The sequence below is a fragment of the Chanodichthys erythropterus genome, chromosome 3, assembly GCF_024489055.1.
Source record: "Chanodichthys erythropterus isolate Z2021 chromosome 3, ASM2448905v1, whole genome shotgun sequence".
Taxonomy (NCBI): Eukaryota; Metazoa; Chordata; class Actinopteri; order Cypriniformes; family Xenocyprididae; genus Chanodichthys; species Chanodichthys erythropterus.
The window spans coordinates 64,501,081-64,523,842 of record NC_090223.1 but is presented as its reverse complement, the minus strand read 5'-3'; the positions used below and the strand labels follow the sequence as shown (position 1 = coordinate 64,523,842).

The 22,762-nt window shown below is 42.0% G+C and overlaps 1 protein-coding gene and 1 pseudogene across 1 annotated transcript in view; one reads left to right on the top strand and one right to left on the bottom strand.

Annotated features, from left to right (window-relative positions):
- LOC137007183 (tripartite motif-containing protein 16-like protein) overlaps nt 1-21,054 on the bottom strand; it is a 28,155-nt gene extending 7,101 nt beyond the window's left edge. The window contains exon 1 of the mRNA XM_067368550.1: nt 20,750-21,054. Coding sequence (XP_067224651.1) covers nt 20,750-21,017 — 268 coding nt within the window. The 5' untranslated portion in view covers nt 21,018-21,054. The remainder of the gene's footprint in view (nt 1-20,749) is intronic.
- The window catches only part of LOC137005239 (uncharacterized), a 615,607-nt pseudogene that overhangs the window by 495,965 nt on the left and 96,880 nt on the right, over nt 1-22,762 (top strand).

The window sequence follows — 22,762 nt, the reverse complement described above, 5'->3', positions numbered from 1 at the left end:
CGGTTCAAAGGGTTAATAAATGGAAAATTAGATTTTGGCCTGATTTCTAATTTTTTAGTTGTGATTTATAAATCAGTTTATGGCTTTGATATTTCATTCGCACATGTGGGAGGTGCCGAAACGCCCCTTTCATCTGATTGGTCAAACCGCGCCGTCTTCAGGACGGCCTTATTTCTGCCAGGTAGAATAAGAGTCGGTATGGCATTGTCAAATCGCCCCACTTTATAAGCTTTTGAAATGAAAAAAAAAAAAGTTTATATAATATGAATGGGCATCAAGAATCCTTGATAAATCCGTAAAAATCAATCATGACCATGAGAACATGTCCATAACATGTCCACTTTTTTTAAACGTATGTAATATCACTCACTTATATGGTGATTTTATGTGTTTGCATTGGTGATAATTTACATCTAATTTCTAATTTTGTTCATGGAGATAACATGGACAGTGTGTCATGATGTAGTGTGCTGACATCTACCGGAAAACAAACATTAAAAATTAAAATAACTTGAAATTTTAAGAACAGCCACTAGTTGGCTGAAGAGCATCACTCATTTTTCACATATCTATTTGTATAGGTATCTTTTAAAAAGTTTTTATCTAGATTTGAGTTTAGACATTATAACAATATATGATCACTGAAGTATTTTTTTTTTTTTTGCAATTATGTCACAAATACAGTCAATCTGGAACATGGTGTTGTGTGTGTTTGTTCTCTATTGTGGATGTGTTATGGTGTCACCCCTTCACTTCTGTGGGTGTTCTGTATTGTAGCTGATTATTTGTTTGACAAAATATGTAACAGAGACCATTTTTATAATCTCAATTTCGAATCAAGAATCATGCATTGTTGTTACGATAAAATAATGTTTTGCTCATCACATCGACCAATTCATACAGAGCCAGATCAGCCTCAAAAATAATATATTTACAAAATAACATTCATAAATGCACAGCACAATACTACGGAGCCCCTAAAGGGACATAGTGGTGGAAAAAATTTGGGATGAGATGAATATTTTTTTTTTTTTTTTTACTTTTCCATCGCAAAACATTTGCATTTCCCAAAACCTGTTGTGAGATCTGACAAACACTTCCTGTTTGATTTCCCACTGGCAGTGGTTCAGAAAGCTCAGTGTTTCGGTCCGTGTATCTTTTGGTCATTTGTTTTTTGATTTAATATTGAAATTGGAAAATGTAAAGAACGTATCAGTTACGACTGTAACCTTTGTTTCCTGAAGAGGGAACGGGACATTGCATAGAAAATGAGGCTGTGGAAACCCTCTGCGTGATTGCGTCATGAAGAAACGAAACTGGTGCCGCGTTCATTCCATAAGTAGAATAAGAAAGGCGTGGGACATACAGCATAAGTGTTCTGAAAAATGCGGAAACCGGAAGTACGTTCAAGGTGATATTTTGTGTGTTCCCAGTAAACAGTACGTTGTGACGACGTCGTCAGTTAGTCATCATTTGGTCAGCGTGACATTACTTTATGACAACGTTGTGAGGACGTCATGGTAATGTTCCATTTTTTAGAATCTTAGCTAATGTTCCAGAAACATTGTGGGCACGTCCTCAAAAGACCATGGAGAACGTTGTAGCGACGTGGTCCATTGGTCTCCTGATAACTTTCCAGATATGTAACTTTTTGTGTTCAAAATTTACAAAAATTATTCAATGGGAATGTACAACATGAATACATTTTCCAAACCGTGTTTTTGTCTTACCCTGAATCATTATGGTACACCTATAATAAGTGTTTATATTCGGACTATTTTAGACCAGTCTGGTAGGAACTGCTGCAGAGTAGCACAGTACCTGGTACCCAGTAACTCGTCATAGACATAAACAGCTTTTATTCATCGTTTTTGCCCATGTGACACTAAATATCACGTGTGATGAGTAATGTTAGTGCAGTGTTTTTGGTTTTCAAATTTATTTCATAAATAAATTCGGTAACGCTTTAGATTACAGCCAGGAAAGTCCTGCGTAATTACAACAAATTTACAGCATAACTTTCAATAATTCTAGTGTAACTATACAGTAAATACGTGTAAGTATAGGGGAACAATATGTAATATGTAAAGGAATAAAGGGGTAACAACAAGGAAAATATCAAATTATTTATACTGTAAGTATTTTATAACTAAGGGGTACTTTCACTGTTATTATAATAGACAGCCATCTTACGTTTGGGAGCAATTTAGCAAAAAAGTGCACTGATTAAGTTGTTTCAAGGCAAGTAAAAAGAACTATTGTAATCTTTTTAATACATGGGGAAATATGCTTTTGTTTCATGTAGTTACAGGGTAAGTATGACATTACGGGCCGTAAATTAAAGTGGAGCTTGTTACCCTTTAATTTCATGTAGTTACAGGGTAAGCGATTAAAAAAACACAAACAGTCATATCACTGTCACAGACATGCCAGGCTCCACCTCACCACAGTACCCACGCACCCAATCACCAGCGTACTAATCACCGCCACCTGCATCTCATTCACTCTGCAATCACCAGCACTACAAAGCCACCACACTCACACACACTCACTGTCCGGTCTCGTTTGCAATACCTTGTGTTTATGCTTACCTTAAGGACTCCCCTTCATCAGACTTACCTGCTCCAGCGATCTCCTTCGTCTCCTGGTCCCTTCATGTGCTTACCCTTCTGTGTGTGTGAGTGTCTCCAACGTCTCCCTTCATCTCATCTCAGCTCCTGGATTAACAAACCATACAAGGACAGTATTACTCTCTATTCATCTCTCAAGAACCTGATAACAGCCATAACCTCTCTGTGTTCACATATTATTCAAATAAACTCACCTGGATTGCTTTTATCTCTGCCTCCGTGTCTATATCATAACAGAAGTAACAACTAACGGCATGAGTACTAACGATCCATTCCAGGAACTCGTGGACGTGCTGCGTCGAGCACTCACACCACAGCCCTCAACATCGTCATCCCTCAACACGGCTGTCTCCGCACCCACCAGCACCGCTCCTTCACCTGCATTCACCGCCAGTCCCATGGCCAAACCGGCGCCCTACTCTGGATCGGCGGAGGAATGCAGCGGATTCCTTCTCCAATGTGAACTGGTCCTGGAGATGCAGCCGCACCTCTACACCACAGACACGGCTAAAATAGCGTTCATTATTTCACAACTGCAAGGGAAGGCTCTGCAATGGGCAGATTTGTTATGGACCCAGAAAGGCCCAGTCGTCCAATCCTATTCGGCGTTCGTCTCCCACTTCCGGGAAGTATTCGGGAAACCTCTGGCTGATTCCGCGACTGGTGAGAAACTTTATAATCTAAAGCAAAGAAACCTATCTGTTAACAAATATGCCTTGCAGTTTCGAACGCTAGCCGCCACCAGCGGATGGAACGAGCAAGCCTTCATCACCACGTTCCGTCAGGGGCTGGAACCCTCCGTGCGGCTGCATCTCGCTGCATACGAGGACTCCGCGTGGGGTCCCGTATGCAGTCGTGTATTCAAGAACACCAGGGCCAGTCATCCACCACCAACCTCCTCCGTCGGTCCGAACCCGTCAGCTCTCCAGAACCAGCCAACGAACCCATGCAAATAGATCATTCTCGTCTCACTCCAAACGAAAGACAAAGAAGGCTGGCCCTGAATCTCTGTCTCTATTGCGGAACTATGGGGCATAATCTCTCCACATGCCTAATACGTCCTCCTCGACCCGTGGTGAGTGCAATATTTCCCTCCATTCAGAAAATGAAACCACTCACTACAACTGTAACCCTTACTGCTGCTAACATCTCTGTTCCAGTGGTGGCGCTCCTTGATTCAGGGTCAGCCGGAAACTTCATCTCAGGCACCCTCTGTAGACAACTCAACCTTAAGATCTCTCCTTCACCGACGAGCTATCAAATCCACTCCATCACGGGCAAACCCCTAAGCCGCAAACACATCCGTCACTGCGTGGGTCCACTTCAACTCAGCATCGGAATCCTGCACACTGAACACATCCATTTGCTGGTTCTGGAGGAATCCACCGCTGACGTGGTTCTAGGGCGCCCGTGGTTGGAACTACACAACCCCAACATCTCCTAGCGCACGGGTGAAGTCCTGAAGTGGGGCGATCACTGCTTCCCAGACTGCTTCCCAGCGCTTCCCGTTCCGAAATCTCCACTCTCCAAGCCTCTTCTCGTGAATGCCACGTCCAACGAGAGCCCTGTTGAGAAGCGCTCCGTGGATGTTCCCCCTGACTACGCCCCCTTCAGTGTCGTTTTCTGCCCGCAACGCGCCTCCAAGCTTCCTCCACACCGGCCATGGGACTGCGCCATCGATCTGCTGCCGGGTGAACCAGTGCCCAGGGGACGCATATACCCCCTGTCCATACCGGAGGAGAAGGCCATGGAGGAATACATCAAAGAGGCACTCGAACAAGGTTACATCCGCCCGTCTACTTCCCCTGCTGCTTCAAGCTTCTTCTTCGTGGCAAAGAAGGACGGAGGCTTGAGGCCCTGCATCGATTACCGTGCACTCAACAAAATAACCATAAAGTTCCGCTATCCACTTCCCCTCGTCCCAGCGGCCCTGGAACATCTCCGCGGTGCCACTGTGTTCACGAAGTTGGACCTCCGCAGCGCGTATAACCTCATCCGGATCCGTGAGGGGGACGAGTGGAAGACCGCCTTTGTCACGCCCAGTGGACACTACGAATACCTCGTGATGCCGTATGGCCTGGTCAACGCCCTCCGTATTCCAGGATTTCATCCACGAGGTGCTCCGGGAGTTTCTCCACAAGTCCGTTCTGGTTTATATAGATGACATCCTCATCTACTCCCGGAGCTTGGCCGAACATCGCCACCACGTTGCGGAGGTCCTCCAGCGCTTACGGCAGTTCCATCTCTTCCTCAAGGCTGAAAAATGCTCATTTCACCAACCCTCCGTCCAGTTCCTGGGGTACGTGATTGATCACAGTGGCATCCGGATGGACGAGGGGAAGGTCTCCGCCATACAGTCCTGGCCCACTCCTACCACTATCAAAGAACTCCAAAGATTCCTAGGCTTCTCCAATTTCTACCGCCGGTTCATCAAGAATTACAGCACTATCGTCAGTCCACTCACCAACCTACTCCGTCACCAGCCCAAGTCTCTGTCCTGGTCTCCATTAGCCACCAATGCCTTTGAGACCCTGAAGAAAGCCTTCACCACCGCTCCCCTCCTCGTCCACCCTAACCCGGACCTCCCGTTCATAGTAGAGGTGGACGCATCTACCACCGGAGTGGGAGCGGTCCTTTCACAGCAGCAGGGGACACCTAGTAGACTCCATCCATGCGCCTTCTTCTCCCGCAAGCTCAACCCGGCGGAGGTCAACTACGACATCGGTGACTGCGAACTCCTGGCCGTCAAGCTTGCCCTTGAGGAGTGGAGGCATTGGTTGGAGGGAGCTGCTCACCCGTTTCAAGTTCTCACTGATCACAAGAACCTCGAATATCTGAAGGCCGCTAAGAGACTCAACCCTCGCCAAGCTCGCTGGGCTATGTTCTTCTCTAGATTCAACTTCTCCATCTCCTACCGTCCTGGTTCTAAGAATACGAAAGCTGATGCCCTATCTCGCCTCTATGCTCCTGAGAAAAAGCCCGAAAAACCTGATACTATTCTGCCGGAGTCCATCTTCGTGAGCCCAATCCAGTGGTCCGAGGAAACCATTCCCTCCGCCAATGCCTCCACACGCACTCCGCCGGGTTGCCCACCGGGCTTGCAGTACATAACACGGGCACGTCGCACTCCACTCCTGCACAACGTTCACTCTTCACTTGGCACTGGTCACCCGGGGGTCAAGGAGACCCTCTCGTTGCTCAAACAACGCTTCTGGTGGCCCAACATGGCCAACGACGTCAGGAGGTACGTGCAGGGCTGCAGGGAGTGCGCCATCTCCAAGAGCCCACGCCATCTTCCCACCGGCAAGCTCTTTCCTCTGCCCGTTCCTGAGAGACCCTGGTCACACCTGGGAGTGGACTTCGTCACCGACCTCCCCGAGTCTGACGGTCACACGTGCATCCTGGTGGTAGTAGACCGCTTCTCAAAGTCCTGCCGATTAATACCCCTGGAGGGTCTACCTACCGCCATGGCCACCGCAGAACTAATGTTTAATCATGTCTTTCGCTATTATGGATTACCTGAAGACATCGTCTCCGACAGAGGACCCCAGTTTGTCTCCCACGTCTGGAAAGCCTTCTTCTCCCTCCTGGGTGTGACCGTCAGCCTATCGTCTGGATACCATCCTCAGTCGAATGGGCAGACGGAACGGAAGATCCAGGAGATCGGCCGCTTCCTGCGTACCTTCTGTCACGGCCACCAGAACTCCTGGAACCAGTACCTGGGTTGGGCCGAGTACGCACAGAACTCCCTCCGCCAAGCCTCAACAGGACTAACACCCTTCCAGTGCGTACTCGGCTACCAACCCCCGATGTTCCCCTGGGACGGGGAACCCTCCGACGTTCCGGCAGTCGACTACTGGTTCCGGGAGAGCGAGAGGGTGTGGGACTCAGCTCACCACCAGCTGCAGAGAGCCCTGCGCAGACGCAAGATGGCAGCCGACCTTCGTCGCTCCGAGGCTCCTGACTACCAGCCGGGGCAGAAGGTCTGGCTGTCCACCCGAGACATCAGGATGCGTCTGCCCTGCAAGAAGCTGAGTCCCCGCTTCATTGGCCCATTCACCATCCTTCGGCAGATCAACCCCGTCACCTATCGTCTCCAACTCCCAGCACAGTATAGCAGAATTCACCCTACATTTCACGTGTCCCTACTCAAACCTTACCACCCTTCTGTTGTTCCCTCCACAGAGCCTGACGTGGCAGCCGCCGAGCCCCCCCTTCCACTTCTCCTAGAAGACGGCACAGCCTACGTGGTCCACGAGATCCTGGATTCCCGGCGCCGTGGTGGTAAACTCGAATACCTTGTGGACTGGGAGGACTATGGTCCCGAGGAACGCTCATGGATTCCCAGGAACGATATCCTTGATCCTCTTCTGTTACAGAACTTCCATACTAACCATCCAGACAGACCTGCCCCACGACCCAGGGGAAGACCACCACGACGTCGGGGTCCGCGGCCCTCAGGAGCGGGCCGTGGGAGAGGGGATACTGTCACAGACACGCCAGGCTCCACCTCACCACAGTACCGACGCACCCAATCACCAGCGTACTAATCACCGCCACCTGCATCTCATTCACTCTGTGGTGGCTTTGTAGTGCTGGTGATTGCACTCACACACACTCACTGTCCGGTCTCGTTTGCAATACCTTGTGTTTATGCTTACCTTAAGGACCCCCCCTCATCAGACTTACCTGCTCCAGCGATCTCCTTCGTCTCCTGGTCCCTTCATGTGCTTACCCTTCTGTGTGTGTGAGTGTCTCCAACGTCTCCCTTCATCTCATCTCAGCTCCTGGATTAACAAACCATACAAGGACAGTATTACTCTCTATTCATCTCTCAAGAACCTGATAACAGCCATAACCTCTCTGTGTTCACATATTATTCAAATAAACTGACCTGGATTGCTTTTATCTCTGCCTCCGTGTCTATATCATAACAATCACTTGGAAACCTTTATTTGAAAAACAACTTATTTCAAAACAGATTTAAAGTTACAACACTTCTTAAGCCGGGGACACACCTAACGATTAGCTGTAACATTCTAAGACTGAACTGAACAACCATACCGATTGTTTCCTTCGACTGGAGCCGATTTTAATCGTTGACAGTCGGAAAAGAACACAAACGTTTATGATTGAGACCGCTGCTAAGCAACACACTGTGCGCGGGATCTTGAAAATGGATGTAAACTAGGGTGACCACCCGTCCCGCGTAGCGCGTGCGCGTACAGCGTTTGAAACCCAATTCATGCGTCCCGCAAATTGAGACCGTGTCACGCATAATCAATGCTTGCTCAAAAAAAAAGTTGGTCGCTCTATATCCTCGAGCCCCAGGCAATCAAACGAACATTACTTTACTTCAGCACGCTACTGTTGCCACACCCACCCCTGAGTTGAACTGATGACTAGGTTGTTGTCAACTTTTTCATGGTTGTCATGACAGCGTACGCGTGCATACCAGACACAATGGGAAGGAACTTTTAGATGCGCACTTTCCAATTCAAAAAATGGAGAAAGAGACTGAGAAGGTGTGGGTACAATAAAAACTGGGAAAATGAATATTTGTGGCTGAAAGGTGTTGAGGGGGATACCGAGAGGGCTTTTTGTGACCTTTGCAAAACATCCTTCTCAATCGGACATGGAGGGGAATACGATGTCAAACGACACAGACTCACAGAGACTCACAAGAAACGTGTCCAACAGAAAGAGACATCCAAATCAATGGATGCTTTCCTCCGACCTAAAAATGACTTTCTAGCTGACAAAGTGACTGCTGCAGAGGTGACGAGTGTGTATCACACTGTCCAACACGCTACATCATATCGAGCAGGAGATTGTGGCATAGCCCCAACGATTTATCCGGACTCGGACATTGCCAAGAGGATGGCCTGTGGTCGGACGAAGGCAGAAGCCATTGTCACGGATGTGCTTGCCCCTGCCTCTGTCGAAGATTGCTTAAAAATCCTCAGAAGACCACTGAATGAGCAACGAGAGGCAACAACCAAAGGTAAAGTTAAAGTTATGTTCATGGATGTAACATTGTTGTGTGTTAGCTATTTGTCTAACGTTAGCTAGCTAATGTTAGCTAATCATCTTTTTCTACTGGTGTATTAAAAGTCAACTTTTCCTTCAGTTCACTGAAATTGCATCAGTAGCTAACGTTATCTAACATAATGCTGCTCATCCATGCTTTCATGAAACCAGGCTCTGTGTATCCTTGTGAGCAACATTTCACTATTCGTTTATCTCCCAAACAAACAAAAGCAACTATAATTTTTGAAAAGGTATAAATATTTCCATAGATTATATTTATATAAAATCAATAATGATCAAAACAGTAAAGCAGTATCTTGTAATTTTTATAATAATCTGTTTTTAGAGAATCTCTTTTAAGTTCATCCCATCTGTGTGTGTGTCTCCACAGCCCACACACCATTCTTCTCAGTGGCTTCAGATGCCTCCAATCATGGGACCACCAAGCTCTTCCCACTGTCAGTGCGTTACTGGACGCCAGACTTGGGAGTACAGACGAAGGTCCTTGATTTCTATGATGACAGTGATGAAACATCTGCTGCGATCCACAACCAGATAGTCACCAAGCTGGAGGAAAACGGACTGGGACTAGACATGATATCTGCGTATTCTGCTGACAATGCTAGTCTGAATTACGGGAGATACAACTCTGTCTTCCAGAAACTAAAAGAGAACAACAATTGCATTTTGAAGGCAAACTGTGTGGCCCACATCATTCACAACAGTGCAAAACACGCAGGAGATCGGCTAAATATCGACATTGAAAATGTCGTCAACAAGACCTTTAGCCACTTCTCCTCATCTGCCAAACCAGTGAGGAACTTAAATCAATCCACACCTTTGTGGAGATAGAGTACCAGTCCCTGCTTAGACATGTGCCCACAAGATGGCTGAGCTTGTGGCCTGCAGTGAAGAGGCTTCACGACAGCTGGGCTCCTATCAAGACCTACTTTCTCTCATTGGGAGAGGACCAGTGCCCAAAGTCACTATGGCGGCTGTTCAAGGATGACCAGGATGGTGAGGGCAACCCCCTTGATCTACAGGTAATTAATTTTAATTGCACTCAACTTTTTTTTCATCTAAATATTATTACATGAAACAGGGATTAGAGAAATGATGATAATGCAAACAGTGCCAGCACACAGGATAATTGACTCTCCTTACTTCTTTTAGGTTTACCTGTCCTTCCTCAGCAATGCGCTGAAGATTTTCCACGACACTGTGCTGGTGCTGGAGCGAGAAGATGGGACTGTCTGTGAGCTCTACGATATGATGTTCACCCTAAAACCAAGCTACAGCAACGACAGAGTGATGGTTTCTTTGGGGCCCAGACAGGTGTACTCCTCCAGCAGTTTCCAGACAGACAGGCAGCTGTGCTCAGAGAGGACATGTGCAACTTCTACCAGTCCTCTCTCACCTACCTGGAGCAGCGCTATGACTTCTCAGACTCCAACTACCAGAAGAAAGTGGCTAGCCTGGCACTAAAGAGCCCATTCAACTTCTCCCATCTCTGTGAAGCTGTAGAGGTCCTGCAGCTTAGCAAGAAGTTGGACATGGATGCGCTATATGATGAGTATTGTGTCATTCTGCCACACCAACAGGCCATCGTGCAGTCTGGAGCTCCATTCGTGGAGAAGTGGGCCACCTTACTCAAGCACACACACACACCAAACATGACAGCATTAGCTTCTTTCCTCTTGAGTGTACCAATCACCAATGCTTCGGTGGAGAGGGTCTTTTCACCGATGACAGGTTGCTTCCTTTTTAATTCAGATGCTGGTGAAAAGCCCCCATCACCCCCCCCCCCCTTCTTGTTCAGTGAACCTCTGGAGTTAAGAGTTAAGAGTGAGTTAAGAGTTTTGTTTTTTTTTGTTTTTTTACTGTTCCAGTGGTGTTGAGCAACTACAATTCCTGATAATCCTATAATTTTATATTATAATTTATTTAAAGTGAATAAATTGTAATAAAAAACTAAATTAATTAAATAGCAAAAGTAAATCGTAAGTGGATGTGCATCTGTCAATTCATTGAATGTTAAAAATATTGTGAATCTTTATTTAGAAAAAAAAAAATACACATTGGTTGGCCTATTCATGAGCATACATCAGCAGTTACACATGTTTAGGGGAATAGGGCATTATTAATATATCATGTAAGGTGGTATGTGCTAGAAATGAGTAAACCATTATCAGTGAGTCTGCCCGGCAGTGTCCCACATTGTCACTCAGAAACATACCCCTTGTCCCCCCTTGGGCTTATTAGCAGGTGGTCACCCTAATGTAAACAAACAGCTCGCGCTCTTCATCTGCAGCTATATTTGTGCGGAAAATAACAAAAAAAGAGGAAAAACGCGCAGGATATGGGTGAGGTCCTGGCTGGAGAGGCAACATGGACTTTGTTTTCAACAGAGAGGTGAGTAAACTTTGGTAAATTAATCTATTTTTAGAGCTTGCACTCCGGTGGTGTCGGCCGTTGTTAAGCAACGATAAGCTGTGATCCTCAATGAAGCTTGTTCGACACTGGCACTGTACAGACCATTAAATTACCACAGAAGTAAATACTACCACAATGCTACCTCAAAGGGCACTTTCACTTTCGCGATCAAAGGGGGCTCTTTATATTCTCTCTGTATATATTGTATCATTAATTGTTAATTTTATATCCGTATCTTTCCAGATAAATAATATATATACAAAACATGATAAAAAAAAAAAAAAAGTCTAGTCATTATCTTTATCACTTGTTGCCCCCTATTGGCTGGGTGCCCCAGGACACTCGCCCAATCCCGTCTATGGATAATCCGGCCCTGTACCTGAAACGTTCAAAGCTTCCGCAGTAGCAGCCCAGCTTCTTTCCTTATCGCTTATTATGGTTTTCCTTCGAAGATATGTTTTATATATATTCATACAATTGCCAGAGTTCAACCAGTTTTTCTTCCATACCCAGTTGTCCAATGTGTTTTTATGTTGCAAACTTTTTTGACGCCATTTCGCCACTTGTTTACAATCGCCTGACACAGTCTCCAAGGAAACAGAGACGTCATTGGTCGCAAATATTATGCTGCCTTCACGCGCTCTCAGTGCTATTGTAAAAATGACTTTCCTTTCGAAACTTGAATGCGATTTGCTCGTAATCACTACTTCAGAAGTGGGAATTATCAAATTTAAGAAGAATCTTTGAGAGGAGGACTGGCAATGACTGTTTCTAAAATGCTGCATTCATACCAGACGCGACTTGAGCGAATAAATCGCGCTATTCGCGCGTAGTTGGACGCTTGAACATTTAGAGTTTACTCGCTTCATTCGCGCGTGAAAATCCCTTCACAACAGACGCGAATTCGCGGCATGAGAGGGGCTCTCCCGCTCCTTTATGTGTCCCAGACTCTCCCACTGCTTTCTGCACACTTCCTCTGAATAAACAACTTGTCAGTGGGGAAATAATTGTAAATTACAGCGAATAAGCTCAATTGGTCATCTTTAGTTGGCTTACAGTCTTAATATGTATCTATATATATATATCTATCTATATATATATATATATATATATATATAAAATTGAGTAAAGACCGCTTTTTACAACTTATCATATTGTCCGACCTCCTCACTGACTTTCTTTTAAACACGATCCCTTTTTATTTCTGTTTCTATAAATGTATGAAGATGTATAGCGACGATTATTTTGTCCTCCATTGTTGTTTCGAATTTCTGCCTCAGCTTGCTATGTCACGTCACTACTAGAGCAAGCTCCTGATTGGTTAACGTGGCGCGGAAATTCGCCAAAGTTCAGATTTTTCAACTCAGCGGCATCTGAAATGAGAGGGCGGGACTTGATTTCGTTCTTCGGGATTTGATTGGAAGTTGGGCGTTGCTAACAAAACGGAGGCAGATATGAATTACTCACTCTGAGCACTCGCGTTACTGTAAGAGCTTTATTGAGGATGACGAGGACGGTTAACGGCACTAAACAGCGAGAGAGACTGACTGACTGACGGTGAGTGTCCGTTGGCGCGGAGCGAGTGGGTAAGAGCGAGTGTTTTCGGTTCATTCCTATGGAAGTTGAGCCGTGCGTAAGTTAAATGTGACGATCACCATAGGAATGAATCTAAAAATGCTCTGGTCACTTGCTCTGCTCCAGTGGACACGCAGCCTGACTGACTGAGCGTGTTGCAGGTTCCTTTCTATGTACTGTACACCCCAATGACTGGCATTAGCAGTGGCAGTGGTTAATGCATTAATCTCTATAACGTGAAGCACAGCATTTACCCCATACGTCACTGCAATACCAGATAGCTCCACCCTTGCGCCATAGCATGTGACAGGAAGAGACGATGAGTCGTTTTGAAGGGGGATGGGAGGTTAATGATTTTGATTAAAGATTATGAGGGCACATGAATTTTAAAAAAATAATGAAGTTCACAGATAAATTATTGATAATAAATACTACAATATTCCATAAAAAAAATAAGAATTGTCGATTTTGATTTCATGTCGACTTTAAATGTGTGCCCGGCTTTATTCGTTTCTCTTGCTTGGCTTCCTCCTCCTCTTGTTCCTCTTCTTCTTTCTTTCCACTGATGAATCTTAAGAGGGAATCCCATTTGCTATTCTGTATTTTTTTTTAAATACAGTACACCCAGAAATGTGCTCACCGTTTACTCATCTTTTACCCTCATGCCATCTGAGATGTATATGACTTTCCTTCTTAAAGGTCCCGTTCTTCGTGATCCCATGTTTCAAACTTTAGTTAGTGTGTAATGCTGTTGTTAGAGTATAAATAAAATCTGTAAAATTTTAAAGCTCAAAGTTCAATGCCAAGCGGGATATTTTATTTAACAGAAGTCACCTACATCGAACGGCCAGTTTGGACTACATCCCTCTACTTCCTTCTTTAATGACGTCACTAAAACAGTTTTTTGACTAACCTCCGCCCACAGGAATACACAAGAGTTGCGTTTGTAGAGTGTGTTTGTCGCCATGTCGTCGAAACGCTGTTATTTTCATCCCGCAGTCCAATCACCGGGTCTGATTCCGGCTCAAATTGATAGGGTAAAATTAAATACATGTTTACAATAACACTGAGCGCATGCATCTCCACATTATGGTAAGAGGCGTGACCTTTCCGGGCAAGGAGCGCTAAACTCAGGGGCGTAACTACAGACAGTGCAGGCAGTGCAGCCGCACTGGGGCCCGTGCGGCGGGGGGGCCCGCTGCGCACCCGGGCCCTGCCCACATCGCAAGTGGGCCCCTGGCGATGAAGTGTCTCGTCAGGATGCTATATTATACATTCATTTTTAACCCATAATAATAAAACCGATTTAAATGACGTTCTTCTCGTTTTATTAATTTGAGGCCGTTTCTATTGCGTTATTTTGATGACAAATGTGAGAGAACATAATTGTAACACGAGAGTAGAGCGCAAATTTCTCTGTTTTCTCTCAGGCGGATATCTTTCACTAGGCAATTCACAATGACGTGCATGCGTTCTCATAATGGTCTCACGGCTCATGCTCTCGCTCACATACGTGTGCGAGCTCAAGCCTTGTCATGTGCACTCCGAGTGAACCTTCTTGCTCTTTCTTTAGAATTGTTTTCTCACCTTGAATTAATGTTGCCGTAAACTTTCAACCACCAGACTCTCGATTAAATGAAGAATAGCACCGTATAGGCTAGGGGAGCGCGGTGCACAACCTAACGCGGAGTAAGTAACACAGATATCACTGAACATTTACAACGCAAAAGTAAATTTCTAAAGTTATTTTTTTTCCATCTCTGTTTTTTTTTTTGTGTTTATTTAAAATAAGACAAATCTGATATTATTTAATCTTATTTAACAGTTGAGACTGTTATTTAATGCTAACCAGCAAATCCCAGTTGTGCAGATGGGGTGCTATTATAGCCTATTCTATAGCCTAATTTTATAAATTCTTTTGAGAAACCATGAGAAAAGGGCGACTAATGACTCACAGTCAATCTTCAGAAATTATGAATTATTATATTTTTAACTAGCCTACGCTGTATAGCCTAGCTGTATGATGTGTTTGCTATCAAACTCAAAACATTGTATAGGCTATTTTTAATGATTAAAAATGCCATTTTTTATTATTTTTGTATTAATTAATTTTTTGGACATAATGTTTTAGTTTAGATATTTTTTTATTATATAAGGTAACATTTTAAGCTGTCAATTGGTCATGTTAATCTTAATGCGCCTCACCTTTGGGGCATGTTGTCACAATTCACTTCTAAGAAAAAAGTATCCTATAGGCTATAGAAATTATAAGGACTCACCTTTTCGTTTCATGAGATAGGCCTAGCATTTGCGATCTGATTTGTTTTTGCCAGTTCTCAGTTATTAAAGTCTATATAGTTATTTTGAGATAAATGCTTATAAATATGTATTTATTGAATTATTTTATTTAGTGATCTATCAGTTCATCAGATCTTCTATGATGTGTGGGCACACATCGACAGAAACATTGGAAACAAACATCAAATTAAATGCGCTGAGTTTGAAATTGTAAATCACACGTCATTCACATTCTACCGCTTATTGTTGACTATTTATAGGCCTACACCCCTAAATGTTCCCGTTTCTTCCCGCCCGGTATTTTATCAAAAATGGCAGTAACAACCAAAAGTGTTTAGAAATATTTTGAGAAAACCATTAAAATTATTCCACATAATAAATGAGTCTTGTTTTATTTGTTATAATTTCCATGACTTTCCAAAAGAGGGTGAAATATTGAGAGATTGATTATGCTGATCAGACAAAGAAATAAAGATATTTATAAATAGGCCTATATAGCCTACTATAAATCATGTAGGCCTAACGTTACCATGGAACAGCTGTGTGGAAACGCGTCATCACAGTCCGTGAAAGGGTCCATTCATAAATCTCTATTTTGATCATGTGACAAGACTACAACTCCGGCGGCAAAATTAAACGGCTGAGACTTAAGCGAGTAGCCATGCCATTCAAACACAAAAGTGGTTGTAAGAAGAGACAGGAGAGAAAAGAACAGGAGGAGAAGACTGCCAAGCTCCCAAAATTGGATTCCTTTGGATTTTTTACCAATTCTCCCCATCTGAAATCCACTCCAAGCAGCATTTGTACATCATTATCGGTTCAGCTTGATTCAACTACAACGCTGCCCTCATGTAGCACTAGCAGGTAGTCTAGTCTTAGGAAGCTATCTAATGTTGGTGTAAATAATCATGAATTATAACGTAAATTATTGTGGTCAGCAGCTCATTAATAGCGTTGTAGACAGTGCTTGAAGTGGATGAAATAAAGTGCCGGTACTTTAAACGCAACTCAAATAGGCACAGATACTTTTCAAAGGATTCAGTGCACCTTATAAGCTGCCATGCCCTGGCTGTTATTATTTTAGGGCCACTTCATTGTGTGTATGTGCTTGTGGATTTTAAATTGTTTGTGTGTTTAAATTCATTTAACACAAAAAGTAGCAATACACAGCTGCAAAAATAAATAAAGTTGAATTAACGTATTTGATTTCCATTGTTGTCCTTGATTTAAAAAAAAAAATAGATTAGTGTCAATGATTCATTTAGCTTATATCTGCACCCTAATTACATACAAAATTACCTAATTACAAATAAAGTAAATTTTAACACAAAACTCTTCACTCTTATACTGAAATCATCACAGACTGTACCTTGATATAGAAAGGCAACTTATTTCACTTCTTATTACCTGAATATTTAAACAACCTTTGACCATATAATGTCTTACACCTACATTAATATATGCTTCTATAGGGTTCTATAGGGTTCCTTTCTAGACACAAGCGCAGTGTGTTTCTGCTTCATCAACCCTATATATAACTGCAGACAAGGGGGCCCATCGTAATAGCCTGCACTGGGGCCCATCATTATTAAGTTACGCCACTGGCTAAACTGCTGTCGATTCACAACACAGGAACCGCTGGCGCAATCAGAACTCGTTACGTATTTCTGAAGGAGGAACTTCATAGAACAAGAAAGTCATCAGCCCGTTTTTATGACAGTGGAAACAGCGGTATACAGATAAGTAAATTATGTGAAAAATACTGTTTTTGTACACGCGAAACATGAACACGTTATATTGCACACTATAAACACAATCAAAGCTTCAAAAAACCACAAAAAACGGGACCTTTAAGATCATTTCTACATTATTCCACATGCTTTACACTTTCAAATGTCAGTTTTTAATCTGATCAAGTGTTTACATGTCAAACAGATTAGAAAAGTTTTAAACCACCCCTTACAATCAGAATGAAATTTTAAAATCTGATTTGGCAAATTTATTCTGAATGACATGGTTGCATGTGACTTAAAGGGATAGTTCACCCAAAAATGAAAATTCTGTCATCATTTACTCACCCTCAGCTTGTTCCAAAGCTGTATAAATTGTTGGCCTTTTAATTATCCTATCCCTTTAATTCGACTGTGCAACTAGTCCGATTACAAATTAATTATTAGGGTCCATGTAAATGCAGCTGTTGTATAGTCCCAAATTATACACAATTACATCTCATAGGCTGCTTGGGAACCCTATAACTTTTTGAAATCTGAAGCTATAGCAGCAACATTAGCTGTGTTTACATGGGCTCTAATAATCAGACTTTAATCAGACTAGTAGCACAGATGGAATAAAAAGCCACATGTAACCACATTAGTTGAAATGAACTTGCCGGGTCCAATTGACATTTCATTCGGATTGAAAGGGCATGATTAAAGCTTTTTTTAAAATCTGTTCGATACTATCAAATACAATCCAAAATCTCCTTCCTCTCATCATCTCATCCGCAAGCTTGTTGTTTTGGGCGTTGAAAGGGGCATTTTTACTGTTTGATAAATATAAACAGTATGGTACAAAGCTTAACGTGCTCATCGTCTCCTAATTAGGACCCATAATAGATAAATGTTAAGTCTGTTTTTAAAACAAAGAAAAGCTGTGTAGTGCAGTCGTGCAATGTACCAACTGCTTTGACATGATTATCGGGTTAACTAACTTGTATGGAAGGGCTCACAAACTACTGAGTGTTCGAACTTAAAGTGTACGCCTGCCTAAAGGGTTAGTTCCACACACACACACACACACACACACACACACACACACACACACACACAAAAAAGACTCGCCCTTATGTCATTCTGAACATGCAAGAATGTGTTGTTCATCTTCAAAAAATAAGTGAAGATATTTTAATGAAATCTGAGAGTTATCTCCCTCAATTTACACACCATGCAACTAACACTTTGACACTTCAAAAAGTTCATAAAGAGATTGTAAAAATGATCCATATGAATGGAGCAGTTTAGTCCAAATTTTCTGAAGAGACTTGTTCACTTAATGCAATATACAGTATGAGTTTAGACTTTTATTCACATATAACCATTAATTAGCGAACATAAATGGAAGCTCAACTGTACTTGTTTGTATATGCACTTGTCTATTAAATTTGTTCATTATATAAAGTGACTAAAACGTCACCACAACGAATATGGGAATCACAAAGTTACGTCGCCTGAACGTTTTTCGGGACATTGTTGCAACTAATATGAACCGATCCAGTTACGTTTTTACAACGTACCAGTTTGGTAGTTGAGACGTTACTGTCACGTTCCAGCGACGTACCGATATAACGTCGCCACAACGAATATGGGAATCACAAAGTTACGTCCCTAGAACGTTATTTGGTACGTCGCTACAACGAATATGGTCCAGTCCAGTTACATCATCATAACGTAACTGTGTTAGCTGGTATTTTTTTTTCTTATAGTAGACTTCAGTGGGCACCAAAACAGATGAAGGTCAAAATTAGTTTCACTGCAGCTTCAAATTGTTCAACATGATCCCAGATGAGAAATAAGGGTCTTATCTAGAGAAACAATCACTCATTTTCTGAAAAAAAATGGAAAATTATATAAGTTTTAACCATAAATGCTCATCTTGAACTAGCTCTCTTCTTCTTCTTCTCTATTAAAATTCCAGCAGTGTAGACACTGCTAAGTGTATTACTGCCCTCCAATTATGGTTGTATAATTTTCAATTTTTTTCAGAAAATGAGTGATGGTTTCTCTAGATAAGACCCTTATTTCTTATCTGGGATCATGTTGAACAATTTGAAGCTGCAGTGAAACTAATTTTGACCTTCATCTGTTTGGTGCCCATTGAAGTTTACTATAAGGAAAAAAAATCCTGGAATGTTTTCATCAAAAACTTTAATTTCTTTTCGACTGAAGAAAGAAAGACATGGACATCTTGGATGACATGGGGGTGAGTAAATTATCAGGAAAAGTTTATTTAAAATTGGACTAATCATTTAAGAATTTAATTTTATAGACAGCATACATATTTAACTCTCTACCGCATAGTGTTGACATAAGGCAACATAAACTTTGTGTTCATTTCCTTGCCACCGTCTCTTTAAGAGAACATTCTTGTTTTTTTGTTGGTAAGAGAAGACCTTAGTTTAGCCAATGATGTGCTTTGGTTAAGTCGCATGACATGCATGTTTTTTTCTGTGGCGTGATTTTCTGACAGACTGCCGTCTCTTGTATGTAGTTGCTGAAAGCAAATTAAAACGTCAGTAACAAACAAGGACCCGCCCATGTCACATTCACAAAAAAAATGTTAACATCATCTCATGTAAGGTATGATGACATATTCACCACTCAAATTTTTTTAAATGAAATTAGTTTTTGGTAAATCGATAAAATGTCTGTTTTGCCATATGTGCAATAATGGAATGGCATTATTATAATAGGTTAGATAGCTAGCAAAGATCAGCTGCAGTCTGTTAATATGTAACAATAACAACATTAATGCTAGTGATATAATGTTGATCAGTCATATGTCAAGGACTGCCATGGCATTTGTATTATGGATTAAATCAACATCAGAGACCTGCCATCACAGCCAGTATACTGGCCCAGACCTACCACTGGCCTACCATTGTGTCTCAAAAAGGCAGGTGCAACTGGATGTAAGTGTATTTTTAGGGTGAAGTGCACCAAATGTGATGTGTACCTGTGTCTCACCTCTGCTTTTTGAAGTTTCACACAGAAAAAATGTGAAGTTTCATGGATTATGGGGGTTCATGTTCATAACCTTCATCTCATAAGATTGTGTAATGTTGAATTTTCATGAACTGCAATGTTTTTGGTTTTATGTCAATGTTTTATGCTACATGATGAACAGTATTAGTTTTTTTTATTTATTTGTTTTTAACTGTCTATATTTGCAATTTTAATAATATTCATGAAAAACAATGAAATTCAAAGAATATAAAGCATTATTCAGCAAAAGTGAAAGGAATAAATAAAAGCACAAGATGTTGGAAAATATGAATAAGGTGTTTATAATTACTGCTAAAGCTTATAATAGCACCAATTGATTCAATACAAACAACATTTCTGAGGAAAAATATTAACTATATACACTTATATCATAAAGTACCTTAAAATAATATTTTTTTTTCAAAAATTCAGCACTTCGTTTTTTTTTTTTTTTTTTAAAAGTTCACCTTAATAATCATTAGCCTCAAATTCATATTTCACTAAAGTCATATACTGAAACAACTATTCTTTGAGATAATGGCATTATTATATCCAACTGTTGTATGAATAAAAATCATAATAGAACTATAACAGATGAACATTAACTATGATACAATGTTATTTCTTTTCATATCTGTCATATTATTTCAAGTTCCTCCATTAGAGTATTTTCTAAAAAAGTTATGACATCTGAGTATGATGATTTAAATGGACACAGGTCTGGGCTTCACTATATCTCTGTCTGTCCAGCGAGTCGAGCAGCATTGCCACACAGATTCTGATGGTGCTCAGCAATAATAAAACAGGCAGTGTGACAAAGGTGTTGGCGAAGTAAATTATTATATCTGAGATAAACTAGTATAAGGATAATATTTCTGAGATAAACACATGTAAGTTGCCAAATTCATGGACAGAGTCGTTCCCTGAACAAAAAATGAAAAATCTAGTTGAATTTCTTGTTTTTTCATGTTTTTGAAAAAAAAAAAAATCTGTTTTCAATCACTTTTTTGAGTGTCGTCTCACCTTGTTTTTCCTTTTTGATTACCTCAATCTGAGCTTCACTTGTAGCAAGTCTGATTTCCAGATCTTGTTTTTCCTTTTTGATTTCCTCAATCTGAGTTTCACTCTTAGCATGTCTGATTTCCAGATCTTTTAGTTCCTTCAGTACATCTGTGCATGTTTTCAAAGGACAAGTCAATCCTGAGACGGCAGATTCTGACGTGAATATGACGTTCGGAGCGAATACAAGACATTTGTACAGAAGCAGAAGAACTGCTACTCTGAACTTCATTCTTAGTGCTTTAGCTAAAGCGTGTTGGAGATGTGTGTGCTTTATCTGTATGTTCAGAGTGTTACAAATCAAATGGTTTTATACCATTATCTTTAGTAATGCTCACATGATTAACAATTTAGCCAATGACAGACAAAATAGCCCACAGCATATGACTGTTTCTCAAAAAATATTGTTGTGCTGGCTTAATGTTTTACAAATGTATGCAATGTTGGCAGATTAAAGTTGTGTTTTCTTTGGCAGCTTTAATCTTACAAAACACTGAACTTTGGGCTTAATAACAGTACAAACTATCCAGTACTAGACATGCATTCCTCTATGTGTGCAACATGTTTTTTTCTGCATTCACTGTATTTGGATTCTGAGAGCTGCACAGTGACGAAACGCGGCTGTTTGAGATCCTGCTGTGCTTATTCCATTAATTCATGTATTATATCATACAAGGTATAAATAATTTAAATAAACATATCAAATACTAGAACATGTGTATGATGTAGTATTTTAGTTGATTTACTCTTGCCAAGCTCTGATTTCTGAGACACACACACAGAGGAAACAGCAACGCAGCTATTTAATTTGTGCTCAATTCATTCAAAGAGTTTACGCTCATTCATTATTGCAGTGACCTACAGGTTTGTGTATAATACTGTGTTTTCCCCTGGCTCTCCTGAAATCCAGAAACACGAGGAGTGACAGTGTCAGTGAAACCGGCTTGTCACCGACTGCTGTTACGTTTCTCTCTGCATTGTGTACAATGAAGACCAGGGGCCTCATTTATAAAACTTTGCGTAGGATTTGCGTCAGAAGTGGCGTACGGATGAAACATAGGACGTGCGTACGCACAGAAATATTCGGATTTATAAAACCGTGCGCACGCACATCCTACGGATTTTTCCCTTAATAAATCACAATCAATTCTAAATGTAGCGCAGCTTTTGCGGCTTCATGACACGCCCATAAATAGTCCGTGAAACGCCCACAAGTTAATATTCATTGATTGCGAAATCATGGCAAACACAGAGAGGAAATCAAAAAAACGTAACTTCACTCAATGTGAAGTAGAAGTTATCGTTGGCGAGGTGGAAAAGAGGAGAAAAATGTTGTTTGGAGGGCACAGTGTGGGCATTACTAATGCCAAAAAGGCACTTGAGTGGCAAACGGTGGCAGACACCGTAAATGCTGTAGCCTCACAACCTCGGACCGTGGCCGAAATAAAAAAGAAATGGTCGGACATCAAAGTCGAGGCAAAAAAACGTCTAGCGCTCCATCGCCAGAGTGTGTCTGCCACGGGTGGGGGAAAGGGGACACCGGAGCTGACCCCTCTTGATGAGAGACTGGCGGCAATTATTGGGGAATCCCTATTAAGTGGAGTGGTGACTGAGGCGGAGGGGGACACTGACGCGCCAGATGCACCGGGTGACACAGGTAAGAGAAATAAGTAAAATGAATGCAGTCAAGTCACATGTATGCAGGCTACACAATTACAGTTTATTAATATAGAACAATTTTATTTCAGTTGCTGGGTGTTCCAGCGGGGCCAGTGGTTACGATGCTGCAGCTGAGCAGCCGTCTGGACCCAGCGTCTCCACGGCACGCGGCTCTCAACCCTCCAGCAGTGGACGTGTCCTCACCGATGCAGTCCTTGAAATGCAGAGGGAAGTCATTAGTTCAATCAGAGAGGTGGCCAAGGAGTTGGGCGAAATCAAGACTGCCCTGACTGAAATAAACTGCACGATGAGGGAATT